This window comes from Sus scrofa, chromosome 5, assembly GCF_054392235.1.
Source record: "Sus scrofa isolate SSC_HxYL_T2T_F1_AM1 chromosome 5, Sscrofa_HxYL_maternal_Yorkshire_Landrace_v2.0, whole genome shotgun sequence".
NCBI classification, from domain to species: Eukaryota; Metazoa; Chordata; class Mammalia; order Artiodactyla; family Suidae; genus Sus; species Sus scrofa.
The window spans coordinates 40,451,402-40,465,565 of record NC_139387.1 but is presented as its reverse complement, the minus strand read 5'-3'; the positions used below and the strand labels follow the sequence as shown (position 1 = coordinate 40,465,565).

Below are 14,164 nucleotides of genomic sequence, written 5' to 3'. Positions count from 1 at the left end.
TCATTACTATCATTTTTATGTTAGCATGTTAGCATCCTGCCATCCAAGCTCTTTACTTAAAAAAAAAAAAAAAAAAAAAACTCAGAATTCCCATCATGCCTAGGCAGAAATGAATCTGACTAGCATCCATGAGGACGCAGGTTTGACATCTGGCTTCACTCAGTGGGTTAAGTATCCAACATTGCCATAAGCTGTGGTGTAGGTTGCAGACGTGGTTTGGATCTAGAATTGCTGTGGCTGTGGTATAGACTGGTGGCTACAGTTCCAATTTGACCCATAGTCTGGGAACCTATAAATGTCATGAGCAAAAAAAAAAGACAAAAAAAATCTCTATGGTAGTAAATTGAGACCATGTACAGTGAAATTCAACATACCTACTTTTTCCCATATGGACAAATGATCAGCCTCTAGTTAAGCTGATCATCTCATATCCCATGAGCATACCTTATACACTCATGCTCTAATCATGCTATTTATTTCAACTGCAATGACATTCTTTTGCAATCTATATGCTAAGCCCTATAAATTCTTAAAAAGCACAAGGAAAGTCAATACTATAATACGAAATTTCCCATAAATATGTTAGTCCTCAGTGCTTTTCTTTCTTCTGTGGTCATAAATCCTTTAAGTCTAAACTACATAATTTATCAAATTATTTTATATTACTCACTAATTGTTTCATATGACTATTTCTTCTTTTCACAACTAGATGAAGGCCATAACATTTAGAACTACTATTGATACAACTGTTAGTTGTCAATGCCATAACTTTTCCATTGCCAGTAAAAGACGGTCCTAGCTAAGAAAAGTATCCACCAACTACTTGCTAGTTTCAAATCAGCAACCCAAATCATGATCTTATAGCCAATACACAAGTCACTAGGAAACCAAAAAAGAGGACCACAGATCTGGGACTAGAAAACAGGGAGATTTCAACAGTGCCAGAAATAGTACTTACATGAAAGCACTCAAATAAATAAATTGGAGACATAAAAATACTGTAAACTCAATGAATGTTCAGGAAGGATAACATCTTAAAAGCAGAAATTAACACAATAGGGAGTTCCCACTGAAGTACAGTAGGTTAAGAATTCAACTGCAGTGGTTTTGGCTGCAGTGGAGGTACAGTTTTAATCCCCAGCTCAGTTCAGTAGGTTAGGGATCTGGCATCACCATAACTGTGGTGTAGATCACAGGTGTGGCTCAGATTCAGTCCCTGGCTTGGGAACTTCCATATGCCATGGATGCTGCCCCGAAATAATAAAATAAAATAAAATAAAATAAAATAAACAAAATAGAAAATAAATAAATTATTGGGAAGATGAAAAAACATTTGCTATGACTTATCATTCATTCAAAATAATGTTTAGTAAACTAGAAAGAGAGGGAATTCAATAACATATTAAAGATCATCTTCCAAAAATATGCTCAGTGGTGAAACATTGTAACTATTCTCCTTAACCAACTAAAATAAGTCAAGAATGCTTCCTAGTAATACTTATATTTAAAAGCACAATAAAAATGAACAAATAACAGAATTATAAAGCAAAAGATAAAAATGATGAAATAAATTAATATTAGAGATGATGTGAAAGTCCTTGCAGATTCCAAGAAAATCTATAGAACTAATCTATAAAAGCAATAAAAGAGTACAGCAAGGTTGCCAATACAAAACCAATATATAGTTTATATTGGTTCCTGTTGTGGTGCAGAGGAAATGAATCTGATTAGGAACCATGAGGTTGAGGGTTCCATCCCTGGCCTCGCTCAGTGGGTTAAGGATCTGGCATTGTGATGAGCTGTAGTGTAGGTTGCAGACTTGGCTCAGATCTGGCATTGCTGTGGCTGTGGCATAGGCTGGCAGCAACAGCCCCAAGCAGACCCCTAGCCTGGGAATCTGCATATGCCGGGGGTGCAGCCCTATAAAGACAAAAGATAAAAAAAAATTTCTTTTAAAGTTGATATAAATCAGTAAAAATTAATTTAAAGAATCAATTTAGAAAACACCCTGTTCTCAAGAGCAAATATATAAATAAACATGAGAAAAACATAAATTATAGGGTGAAGTTAAAAGTTGTTCAGAGTTTTCATGGAAAAAATTTCAGAAGTTATCCTAAGGCCCAGGAACCTAAAAACCAAGCACTATATATATTCCTTATAAAGCTAAAAAGAATTAGTACTGTAAAATTTCAATTATTCCAAAATTAATCTATAAAACCTTCAAAAAAAAGGTTTTATACATGAGTGGGAGCAGGGCACGAAATTCAATAAATGGCACTGAAAAGACTGATTATCCAAATAAAAATGGCATTACATTATACATCATAAAATTTTAGAAAACAACAGAAAATATCCAAATGGATTAAAAAAAAACGACATAAAATGTAAAACTTTAAAAATGTTAGAAAAAACATCTCAAAGCATATTTTTAAGAATTTGAGATAAAGAGTAATTCCCTAGTGGGTTAGGGATCCAGCACATCAGAGGTTATGTGGTGCTAGTTTGATCCTTGGCCCAAGAGCTTCCACAAGCCACAGTCATAGCCAAAGGGGAAAAAAAAAAATAGAATTTGGGATAAAGAAAAAATTTAAACAAAACAAAAAGCATGAAGCATAAAAGAAACAATGGACAATTAGACTACATTTGAGTTAAAAATATCTGTATGATAAAAGACATCATAAATTAAAAGATAAATTACAGTCTTATCAGCAACCACAGATTAGCAGCCACGATACAAAAGAAAAATCCTCTCATTTATCAATTATTAAACAAATAAGCAAACAAATTTTAAAACAATAGCCCCAGAGTTACCATCGTGGCTCAGTGGAAACAAATCTGACTAGTATCCATGAGGACGCAGGTTCAATCCCTGGCCTCATTCAGTGGGTTAAGGATCCGGCATTGCCGTGAGCTGCGGTGTAGATCTCTGATGTGGCTGAGATCTGGAGTGGCTGTGGCTATGGTCTAGGCCAGAGGCTACAGCTCTGATTAGACCCCTAGCCTGGGAACCTCCGTATGCCACACGTGCAGCCCCAAAAAGTCAGAAAAGAAAAAAAAGGCCCACTGGAAAATGGGAAAAGGAAACACACAGAAAAATCAAAAAGTAAGAAACCCAAAGGGCAAAAAATACATAAAAGTCTCTTAATCTCACTTAAAAAAAAAAAAGAAATGCAAATTAATAAAACAGTGAGATAACATTTCACATCCATCAACTAAGCAAAATCTTTGGGATTTTAGTAATATCAAATACAGACAAAGATGTAAGGAAACAGGATTTCTCAAACATTCTGGTGGGAGTATGAATACAGTCATACACACTTTGGGGGGGGGCATCACGCTAAGGTAAATTGAAAGACTGATTTATTTGCAAATTACCCAACAATTATTGAATGCCTTCTGTGTCAGGCATTGCTGTAGGAACTGAAAACGATGCAGAGAACAAGCCAAATAAAGATTTCATGGAGTTTATATTCCAGGCAGAAGAGGCATTTAACAAAGAAACAGCTTCATACTATCATGCCAACTACTATCAGTATGAGGAAAAATAAAGCAGGGTAAGGGGAAAAAAATGCTGAGGGAGATGGACTCTCAAATTTTACATAAGATAATCAGGAAGATTGCTTTAATACACTGACATTTCAGCAGAGATACTGAATTCATAAAGAAGCAAGCTGTATTTGTAACTGAGGAAGAACATTCCAGGCAGAGAGAAGACACAGAGTGAAATTTGGAAACCTGGAATTCAGAAGAGAGATGTGGATTAGAAGCCTAGAAGCCCCAGGCTCTCACAATTATTTTATTATTAAAATATTAATTATATATCAAATTATTAACATATAAATATATCTGAAGAATGGGTTCTGAAATGTTTCCACATTTAGCGGTTGATAAAAATAACTGAGTTCATCAGAAAAGATGAGGGGAAAATGGCCAGTGAGCAGGTAAATAAACAAAAGAAAAAAAGGGGAAAAAAAAAAAGAATGCAACATCTAAGAAACAAAATGAAGAAAATGTTTCAAGGGAAGAATGACCATTGCCATAAAATGGGCTGGAGAAAACAAATCAACTAAGTCAGAAACTAGTTGGATTTTGCAATGTGGAGTTAATATTCAACCTCACTAGAAAGATTTGGTCAATGGTAAAACTGAAGGTATAATTACAGTGGTTTTAAAAGAGGAGGGAAAAAGGAATTGGGGTTTTGCCTTAAAAGGATACAAAGACATAAGGCCAGAGTCTCAGGAGAGGCCAGTCAAGGGATTTTTTTATTAAGAATAAAATATAACATTCTATGCAGATAAAGGAAATAGAGTAGGGAAGGAAAATTGGATGATTTAGGAGAGAAGAGACGGCTCTGAGTCAGCAATCACCCCAAGTAGGGAGGAGAGGAGGAGACTCCTACATAGCACAGGGATTGGCTTAGACGGACGTACAGACATTTATCTGCTGTAACAAACAGCGAAGGAAGCAGAGTATTTAGGAATCAACAGGCAAGATGTTTATAGAGTTTTAGAGGTAAGAGAACACTATTATTTCTCAGTGAAATATATGCACAGTACACAGTCATCAGATGTTGTACTCCTCCTTGTATTCGACCTTTTTTTTTTTTTTTTTTTAGGGTGGCACCTGCGGCATATGGAAATCCCAGCTTGTGGCAATGCTGGATCCTTAACTCACTAGCATTACTAGTCAGGTTCTTAACCTACTGAGCCACCACGGGAACTCCCCTTGTCGTCCTCTTGCTGGCGGAAAAATCTCTTATTCCATAATGTACCTGTAGAGCATTCTAGGAGTATTTTGATGCTACCATTTTTTTAAAAAAGAATCTTATCTGACAGAAGAAAAAGGAAATAAGTTGAATTTCATTAGCCAGACATTTAGAGTATACCTTAAACAATCAAGATCTTATGAACTATAATTTTCTTTTCCATTAAAGTGTAATAGTATTAACAGAGTGACGGTTTAAGAATATGTGATAAAAAATATTTACTTTTTAAAATTTCTGAACCAAGTGGAAGGCTAAAATGTCCCAAACCTGTAATAAGTAAAACAAGTTTAATTTTGTTTTAAGAATTCAGAAACACCACTTGTAGAAATCTAAATACATTTTAATTCCAAATTCATTTTACAATTTAAGAACAGCAGGCTTTTATGACTATTAGCCAACAAATGGTACCCTTCTCACTTATCATAGAACAATTGTTCCTTGTCGGAGTTAAACATCACAGCTGGAAATCCATGTGAATTTAGCTTAGTAAGAAAAATACAACATGGATTAATGTTAGTGAACAAGGCATATCAAACATGCTACATAAATAAGATTTTTTAAAAGACGCTAGCAAACGTCACAAATTACTTAGATTCATTACAAATTAGGTTTCTGATATGTTTTGAATATAAAATATTTCCCCAATTTCTGTCTAATATAAAAGATTACATGGTACTTCTTAAAGAGGCACTGCTGGATTAAGTTGAAGGCTAACAACTTAAGTAAATATGGTTTATTACGTGAACAATACGTTAGTGCAATAAAACTTTAGTTGGACATTTTGTCTGAGAATTAAGAGTATGGCACTAACCTCTAATAAATGACTAAATTGCCTATTTTCTGAATAATCTAAACATTTGTTTTTTCAACTAATAATCAAAATGCCAAATATTTAAATATTTGACGGTTATCTATAAAAGAGTTCATACACACAACATATAGTTGTGTGGTTAAATTCATTCTTTCCAATTTTTCCTTTCTAAATTTTACTTTTTATTATGCATATTGATGTATAGAATAGTGAGGCTTATAAAATACATATAATATATGTTAGTTCTTTTATATTTTTTATTTGACTCATTGACAGACAGGAGGAAAAAATAAATGGGCATGTGACTCATGGGAAAAGTATTTTCTTAATATCTGTCTCTTTCTTCTTTATAATCCCTCTCCCAGATTCTGGCCTATAGAGTCTTTTGAGAGACTATGTAAAAAGCTGCTGGAGTTCCCTGGTGGCCTCATGGTTAAAGACTCAGTGTTGTCACTGCTGTGGCTCGGGTTCAGTCTTTGGCCTGGGAATTTCTGCATGCCACAGGTACAGCCAAAAAAAGCGGGGGTTGGGGGCCCTCCCTTTGGCCTCACTGCATTTCCCATTATCCTTGCCTTTGAACAAGTCTTTGTGCATGAAAAATTCCCCAACTACCCAAAGTCAAGTCTTAACTCTAATATGACTGAAGTCTTCAGTTAACCCTAATGTCACTTTTTAAAAGAAATATTCCCTAACTCAAGCCAGAATTAAAATTGTTCTTACAATTCTCCTAGAGCACTTGTTTTTTTATATATCTATTTTTTCTTATACCTATTCTTCTTTTTTTTTTTTTTTTTTTTTTGGCTGTAGAGGGACATGTGCAAGTCCCCAGGTTGGGGATGGAATCCACAGCACAGCAACAGCCTGAGCCACTACAGTGACAATGACGAATCCTTAACCTATGTTCCACAAGGGAATTCTCTTCTTATATCTACACTGACACAGAGCACAGTTTTTCTTATTTGGGAATTTACATATTACAAATATTTGCAACTACTACCAGGAGTCAGAAGAGGAGGGGTCATATTTTACAAAACCCAGCATCTTGCTGTGTGACTAGACATTTAATATATGGCTATTAAATAAGGTAACTAAGTAAATATATTAATGTGTGAAATAGGTAAACAACAGGTAAACAAAAAAATAGTAAATAAGTATAATAGCAGCCATATTTGGGACAAAGACTATCCTAGGTGCTGATGTCAAGAAGAAAATGACTGCATAACATAAAACTAGATACAGAGTTTATTTACCTACATTTATTTCTTTTTGGGGGGTTCACAAATTCATGATTCCCTTTTATAGATTTACTTTAGTACTCTTGGTATTTCTTGATACTTAATCTTAAGTAATCTCATTCATCCAAACATTAAATTATACCCTTTGGTTATAAAAGGCCCTTTTGGCATTTACATTAAAGTCACAGAGACATGCCTCCAAATCTCAGCTATCCATGTGCAGACACTTTGCTGACTGTAGTCAAGCCAGAGGACTGTCAAGTGTAGTTCTACTGAAAGTGACACTTGGAGAAGTATAAAATTTGTAGGGGACAAGCCCTTCTATGCCATCTTCATGTTGCCAGAGAAAATCTATTTGCGGGTTATAAAGAACTGATTTTATAGTAATGGGAAACTGTCTCTGCATGTTCTTTTTTAAAGGATAACTTTGAACTATTACCTGTCATCAATAGAATATTTACAAAGTACAGTAATTTCAGCAACATAAAATATCAATTACAAGCTTAATAACAAAGCCAAAAGGAGCTGGCATCTTGAGGTAATAAATTGTCTACTAATAACTGACAAAAAGCAAGCAATTGCTATTGTCTGAAATGCTTAAAAAGAGGATTTTATCAATATGTTACCTGAAAAAAAAGTATAAAGAAATCAATCCAGTGGAAGCATAACAGTAAAATGCATGACCCTTTGCTCCTAAGTATCCTGAGTATCTGGAAAGGCTGTTAAGAATGAGCACAATGGGATGTAAAATATAAAGTAGAAAAAAAACCCTTTATACTGAACAAGATTTAAAAAAACCATGTGCTGAAAAAAAGGTTATAGGTAAAAATGCCAGAGATAGGATTAAAAGTTTTTAAAAAGTAGATATAAAGATTTTTTTCTTGAAAAAAGTCAGTCAAACATGTAATAATAATGTTCAAATATAGGAAATTTTCACATAGTGTAGACGCACTTGGTTGATATTTAGCTCCACTGGGAGTTAAATAGAAACCATACTTAAAAATAAAGAAATGACTGAAAGAAAGAAAATATTTCTTAACAATTAAATACTTACTATTTGATATTAACCATCAATGGAACACATTGATTGTCTTCAAAATGTAGTCTGAATAACCATATTTTCTTTTTGTACCTAGGGTTTAAGCATTAAACTCCCAGAAAGTATAAGAATATTCTCTAGTAAGACCTGCCATAATCAAACAGCTGTGTATGGACTCTTGTTTAGCCCATTCCCAAACTGGCACATTCTTTGATTCATTTATTTATATATCAATATAAGCCAGCCTCCTACTAATGTAGTCATTGCTCCAAAATCTTTCTCTGCCATAGCTCACTGGTATTCCTTTTGTGAAGAAGACAACAGCCAAAAACTTGCCAACTACACACACACACGCACTAAGAAACAGAAGCAGCCTCGTGCAATATCTTAAGACTCTATATGATTATATAAAGGCAAACAAATCCAAGCTTAAATTTCAATAATATAATCTCAAAATATACTGAACTGAATCTTCTTGTTTTGTAATTCATCAGGCTAATTAATATTTAAATATTTCATTATATTTAGATTTGAAAGAGTTGACATTTTTAAAAGTAAATAATCTTAGGAAATAATAAAAATGAGTTATTATCTAAGGATATAACACCTTTCAATTTAAAATAATATACATATCTAAAGTTATTTTATTATTATTTTAAAAGGGGGATTTTGGATTTTCAAAACTTGCTTTTCCTAAAACATGGACACGGTCAAGTGACCTTTTTCTGAAATGACTTTAAAATGAAATACATGGGGGCAAAGAGTGTACACACAAGATATTTTATGTAAGCTTCACAGGGTATTTTATATAACAGAGCTTGTTAGTCTCATGCAGAAACCCTAGATGCAAATATATCTTAGTATAAGTTTTGTCTTGAGTAGTATAAATCCACTTTAGGGACAGATGTTAAAAGAAGCCGCCATGGAAAAATTAAAGAAATTCAAGTCAAGCAGACTCAAGACTTGGAGGTCAGTTCTTTGAACTTTTAGGCATACTTTCCACATGAGCAGAATTCACTAGACACGACCATAAATAACTATGTCCTTCATGTGGGCTTAGGATGGTCTTTTTTCTGTGAAACCCAGGATGCTGCTTACTCATCCAGACAAAATGTTGCTGGGCCTCCTCTTATAGCAGAAACTTTATTTAGCAGTTGTGCTGAACATCTCATATGTTCTGACACCACTGACAAGGACAAAAGCATAGTATATTTTTTCATTAAGCCTCCATATGAGGAACTCTTCAAGGATGGGCTCACACAAGAGGTTGATGAGATTATTTATACAGATGGGCCATCACGGAGTTCAAGAACAATATTGAATAAAGCCACGCTTCTCAAACCACTGGGCTATAAAACTGAATTTACCATCCTACAAAATTCATAATAAGTAAAATATGTATTATCAGTGAATACCAGCAGAGCTAATGTTTCTTTGATCATCACAATTAATCCACAAAGGAAATGGATCAACTGAGATTTGCACATTGTTTTATCATTCAGATATACGTGGAAAAGCAAAGAAAACCATCTCGTCTAGATAACTGAATGACACTTTCTAATCTTCACTGTCAAATTCATTCATACATGATATGACAAACTTTCTGGGAGCTAAGAAAATTATTTTACTATGAAATATTTGCAGGATAAGGGAAATAACTGCTTGAGTAAGGCTTACTTTATCTCACATTCTGGTGTTCTGACTTCAGGGCCAGTTTACAGAGAGCAGGAAATGACCAGATTAAAGTTTCATCAAACCACCTTTGGCAGTTCTCAAGAAAATAAATTAGCCTCTGCACCCATTTCATTGAGGGACGGATTATTTCTTTCCTTGTTTCTCCTCTAGGAAGTCAGAAGTCATAACTTCAGTTTGGATGCTTGTGGGAAGCAGAGTATGATGGGGAGCAGGTTAGTATTTGAGGACCTGATAATATCGAGAAGCCGGTCAACAAGGTAAATGTTCATCATCCACTCTTGTAAAAAATGACAGATTTTCCCTCCAGCTTGTGACTTTCGTTTTCAATGTGGCAAAGCACAAATGTATGTTGGCCCTAGAGAGTTTCAAAACTCAAAAACATACCATCTAGGAAACCAAAGCAGCAAGCCATTTATCTCAAAACTATCCCTTCTGACAGTGGTAGATCATGAACACAAAGAACAAGCCTGCTTTTATATATATACAAAGCAAACGGAATCTTGCCGGATTATATTTGGCTAACCACATAAGAAATTCATTGTTTAGAAGTTCCCATGGTGGTTCAGTGATTAACGAACCCGACTAGCATCCATGAAGACATGGGTTCAATCCCTGGCCCTGCTCAGTGGGTTAAGGATCCAGCATTGCCATGAGCTGTGCTGTAGTCACAGATGAGGCTTGGAGCCTGCCTTGCTATGGCTGTGGTGTAGGCCAGCAGCTATAGCTCTGATTCCTAAAAAGACAAAAAGAAAAAAAAAAAAAAAAGAAATTCATTGTTTAAACATTTTTTTGCTTTTTAGGTTCGCACCCGCAGCATGGAATTTTCCAGGCTAGGGGTTGAATTGGAGCAGTAGCTGCCTGCCTATACCACAACCACAGCAATGGAGATCTGAGCTGCATCTGCAAACTACACTGCAGCTCACGGCAACACCAGATCCTTTAGCCCACTGAGCGAGGCCAGGGATCAAACCCTCATCCTCTGGGATACTAGTCAGATTTGTTTCTACTAGGCCATAACAGGAACTCCTAAACTTTTCATTTAAGGTAGAGCTTTGTGTAATGCCATTAAGCCAAATCAATAAAATCTGGTTTCAATATCTGAATGAAGGAAAAGAAAATAATTTTGAGAATATGTGATATTCCGTAGATCACACTTTGGGAAGAACTACTTTTTATGATAAAACTTCCCACGACACATACCTAAAAATGCACAGTGCCCCTTCTCCTAGGAATCTATAAAGAAGCATTTAACACTCTAAGCAAACAACTACCTCACCGGTTCTCTTCTTACCTTCCCAAACTTTAGCTTCTTACATGTGGCAAATTTCTACCTCTAGCTTTCCTCCATTCTCTTCATCATCAACCAAAACAAAAAATAGTGATCGCTGACACTACCAGAATTTTAGAATAAATAAACCATCCCAATACCTAGTGATCTAGCACCCTTTTTAAAGGCAATTAAAGTGTCAACTCAACTCTCTTATGGTTTAACATAAAGAAAATGTAAAAGGGGAAAAATAACTGACTCTTATTTCCTTATTTCTTGGAGAAAAGAAAAAGTGTTCTGCTTTGGTCATAGCAAATTTCTCTTGTAGTCCACCAGCAGCATCATGGCTTCCACTGAAAAGAGACATTAAAATGAACTGATGAAAAAGATTTGGTCCCAAAGCTATAAAAATGTTTTCTGAAGCAGAAGTGAAAAATAGTGAAAGATTTAGCTCTTAAAGTGAACAAGAGTGGAATTAGGAACAAAACTGCCATAAAGGGGTAGATGAATGGTCCGTCAGGCAGTAGGCTGTCTCTGACAGAGGCACCAAGGGATGCTGAGAAGCAGGTATGCTCTTCATTTTCCATGACCTTCGTCTTGGAGGTGAGGGATATGTTCTGAACCTTCCTAACTTCTCCATCAGGCTTGTTGAGGGAATCGAAAGCTATCAGAACAAGGGAGGACCACTTAATGCTTGAGGAAAGTGATTTAGGACAAGCCAAAGTTTTATTCTGCGTTATTGTTCAGGATAAGTTGACTAGTTCAAAGTAAGGAACGCTTAAAAAGGTAGTATTAGCATTTCAGAAAGCATGACTTTGCTTAATAGTACGGAATCAAATTTACTTCTCTCTTGTATGCTAAATGTTTAAAATAAAAAGCAAAAATATAGGAGTTCCGTCATGGCACAGCGGAAACAAAGCCAACTAGGAACCGTGAGACTGCAGGTTCCATCCCTGGACTCACTCAGTGGGTTAAGGATCCAGCGTTGCCGTGCGCTGTGGTGTAGGTCGCAGACATGGCTCGGATATGGCATTGCTGTGGCTCTGGTGTAGGCTGGCAGCAACAGCTCTGATTGGACCCCTAGCCTGGGAACCTTCATGTGCCTCAGGTGTGGCCCTAAAAGGACAAAAGAAAAAAAAAAAAAAAAGCAAAAATATATCAAAAGTCACTGCAGTTAGGAATAGGAACCACCTAGAAATTAAATGTGCCTCACTACCTTAAACCCTCTGAGGGTTTGGAAGGCAGAATTAATCTGTTAAAATTCATTCAAACTGCCAGTGTTGTTGCATCCTCACTTGTCTGTAAGGCAGTGAACTAGGTAATAACAAAGATATTGAAAAAGCTTTGATTCTAAGAGAACTAACTAAACAGACATATACGAATAATTAGAAAGTCTGAGATCTACTAGAAAATAGAAGACCGTCTCTTCATTTTGTATGTGCAATGTGTTCTCAAAACATAAAAACAAATATAAGGATGCCCAATCTAACAGAGCTGACTAAGAGCACAGACAGAACTGTCTGTATATGAATCCTGATCCCACCATTTACTAGCTTTGTGATTTGGATAAGTTACTCCCTAAGCTTCCTCATCCATAAATTGGGGGTGGAAAGGGTTACCTGTGTCATGGAATTACTGTAAGGATTATATGACAATGTATCAAAAGAACTTGTATAAAAGTAATTGGTAAGCAATGTTATAGAAGTGCTAATTGAAGTTATATCATTTCCAACATACATATCTTTAACATGCTAAGTTTTCCCCAATATTACCAGCACACTCATTTCAAACAGGAAAAAAACATTTGATAGCACTGAAAATTCTTGCTTTTACTCTTAATGATGTGACTACTAAAACAGTTTCAACTGCTCCAATTTAGTTACAAAGTTCCTGCTGCGACTGATGCCCTTCCAGAAGGAAAATGGTATGGCAATAAATGTTTGCACATTTCATCTTAAAATTGTGGGGCTGGAAAACAGTTCTGGGAATATGTAAGCAAAACATAGATATTCATCTGCTTGATCATTGCTCTGCTTTGGCTTATAGTACTTACCAGGGGATACACACCCCAAATTCTCTACTTGAGGCCATATATTTTTATGACACTAAACTAATTGCATCCTCCGGTAAAATTACAACAGAAAGTCTGTGCACAACTGAACGGCACTAGTCTGTTTGCTTGTGGATATACTCCACTCTGTAGAAGCCTGACTATGCCTCTGCGTCTTCCAGACCCACATAGCTCCCTTCCAGCCCTTATACACTTCTACGTAGGGTCTCTTGGCTCCAAGACAGTCTTGGCCTAGAATTTTTTCAAAGATCCTTAGGTTATTGGCTCAAGTGCAAAGGAATGAAAACTAGGAAGAGATAAGTAGTGTAAAATAAGGATGGGTGAAAATGGAGGACAAAGAACATGAAAGTATCTGTTTGATCAAGACAGACTCTTCAGGAACTATAAAATAATGACACTGATTTTCTTAGACAAGAAATTGTATCCAAAGGACCTTTCAAAAGAGAGATGAAATAAATGGTCAGCTGAGAGGCAGAATTAAAGAAATGTATAACCTCTACTGTGAAAGTCAATACTTATTTGATGAGGCGATCAGGCAATGAGAGAATAGAATGGGGGGCCAGGTAGGCTGGGTTGAAATCTTGGTTCTTCTACTTATGAGCGACGTGAACTTGGGTCATAAAACATAACTATCATGGGTGGCAGCTTGATATAATGTTTAAATAGAATGATGTACAGTAAAACAAGAACATATTGAACATTTAGTGAAAAACAAAAACAAAAACAAAAACATTAATATAAAAATATTTCAAGGTTTTGGAGACTGACCAGGCTTGCCTGGCTCAGGTCCTCTTTATTTTCCCTCAGACCTTGCCTCTCTGTAAATTAGTACAGGGTTGGTACCGCCCACCTCCTACACTCCCTCAGAGCCTTGCTTTTCCAAAGTCTTTTACCAAAGACTTGTGTAGCTTTCCTTGAGAAGGCAGAAGAGCAGCCACTGTACCCAGGCTTATCACTTGGTTAACTAGCAGCACATGGCTTCTTGTTTACTTACCTGGGGCTGTTTTTCTAAGGAATTATCACAGAGCAGAGAAGTTTAAACAGGACCTGTGACTTCTCTAAATATCAGGGAGGTCAGATTCTACTGAACATTGGGATTAGCAGCAACCTGGCTGTGTTTTCCTTTTGGTACTTACTATATTCTCGGCACCTTTATTTTGTGTGGTCCTCGTTGTTCCTTAATGTCTCTTTAAGTTAAGCTGTTGTTTAGGAATTAGAAGACTGTGACATCAGATGCTGCATTATTCACTGTTTGGTGACTAGACTTCATATCTGTGGTAA

The 14,164-nt window shown here is 35.9% G+C and overlaps 1 protein-coding gene across 8 annotated transcripts in view; it reads right to left on the bottom strand.

Moving 5' to 3' along the window:
- Positions 1 to 14,164, bottom strand: part of TRHDE (thyrotropin releasing hormone degrading enzyme) — a 583,967-nt gene that overhangs the window by 133,727 nt on the left and 436,076 nt on the right. Inside the window, exon 7 of one of the 8 annotated variants that reach the window (XM_084956348.1) lies at positions 5,088 to 10,278. The exons of the other annotated variants lie outside the window; for them this stretch is intronic. Coding sequence (XP_084812474.1) covers positions 10,264 to 10,278 — 15 coding nt within the window. The 3' untranslated portion in view covers positions 5,088 to 10,263. Of the gene's footprint in view, positions 1 to 5,087; positions 10,279 to 14,164 lie in introns of those variants that run through there. 8 annotated transcript variants of the gene reach the window in all.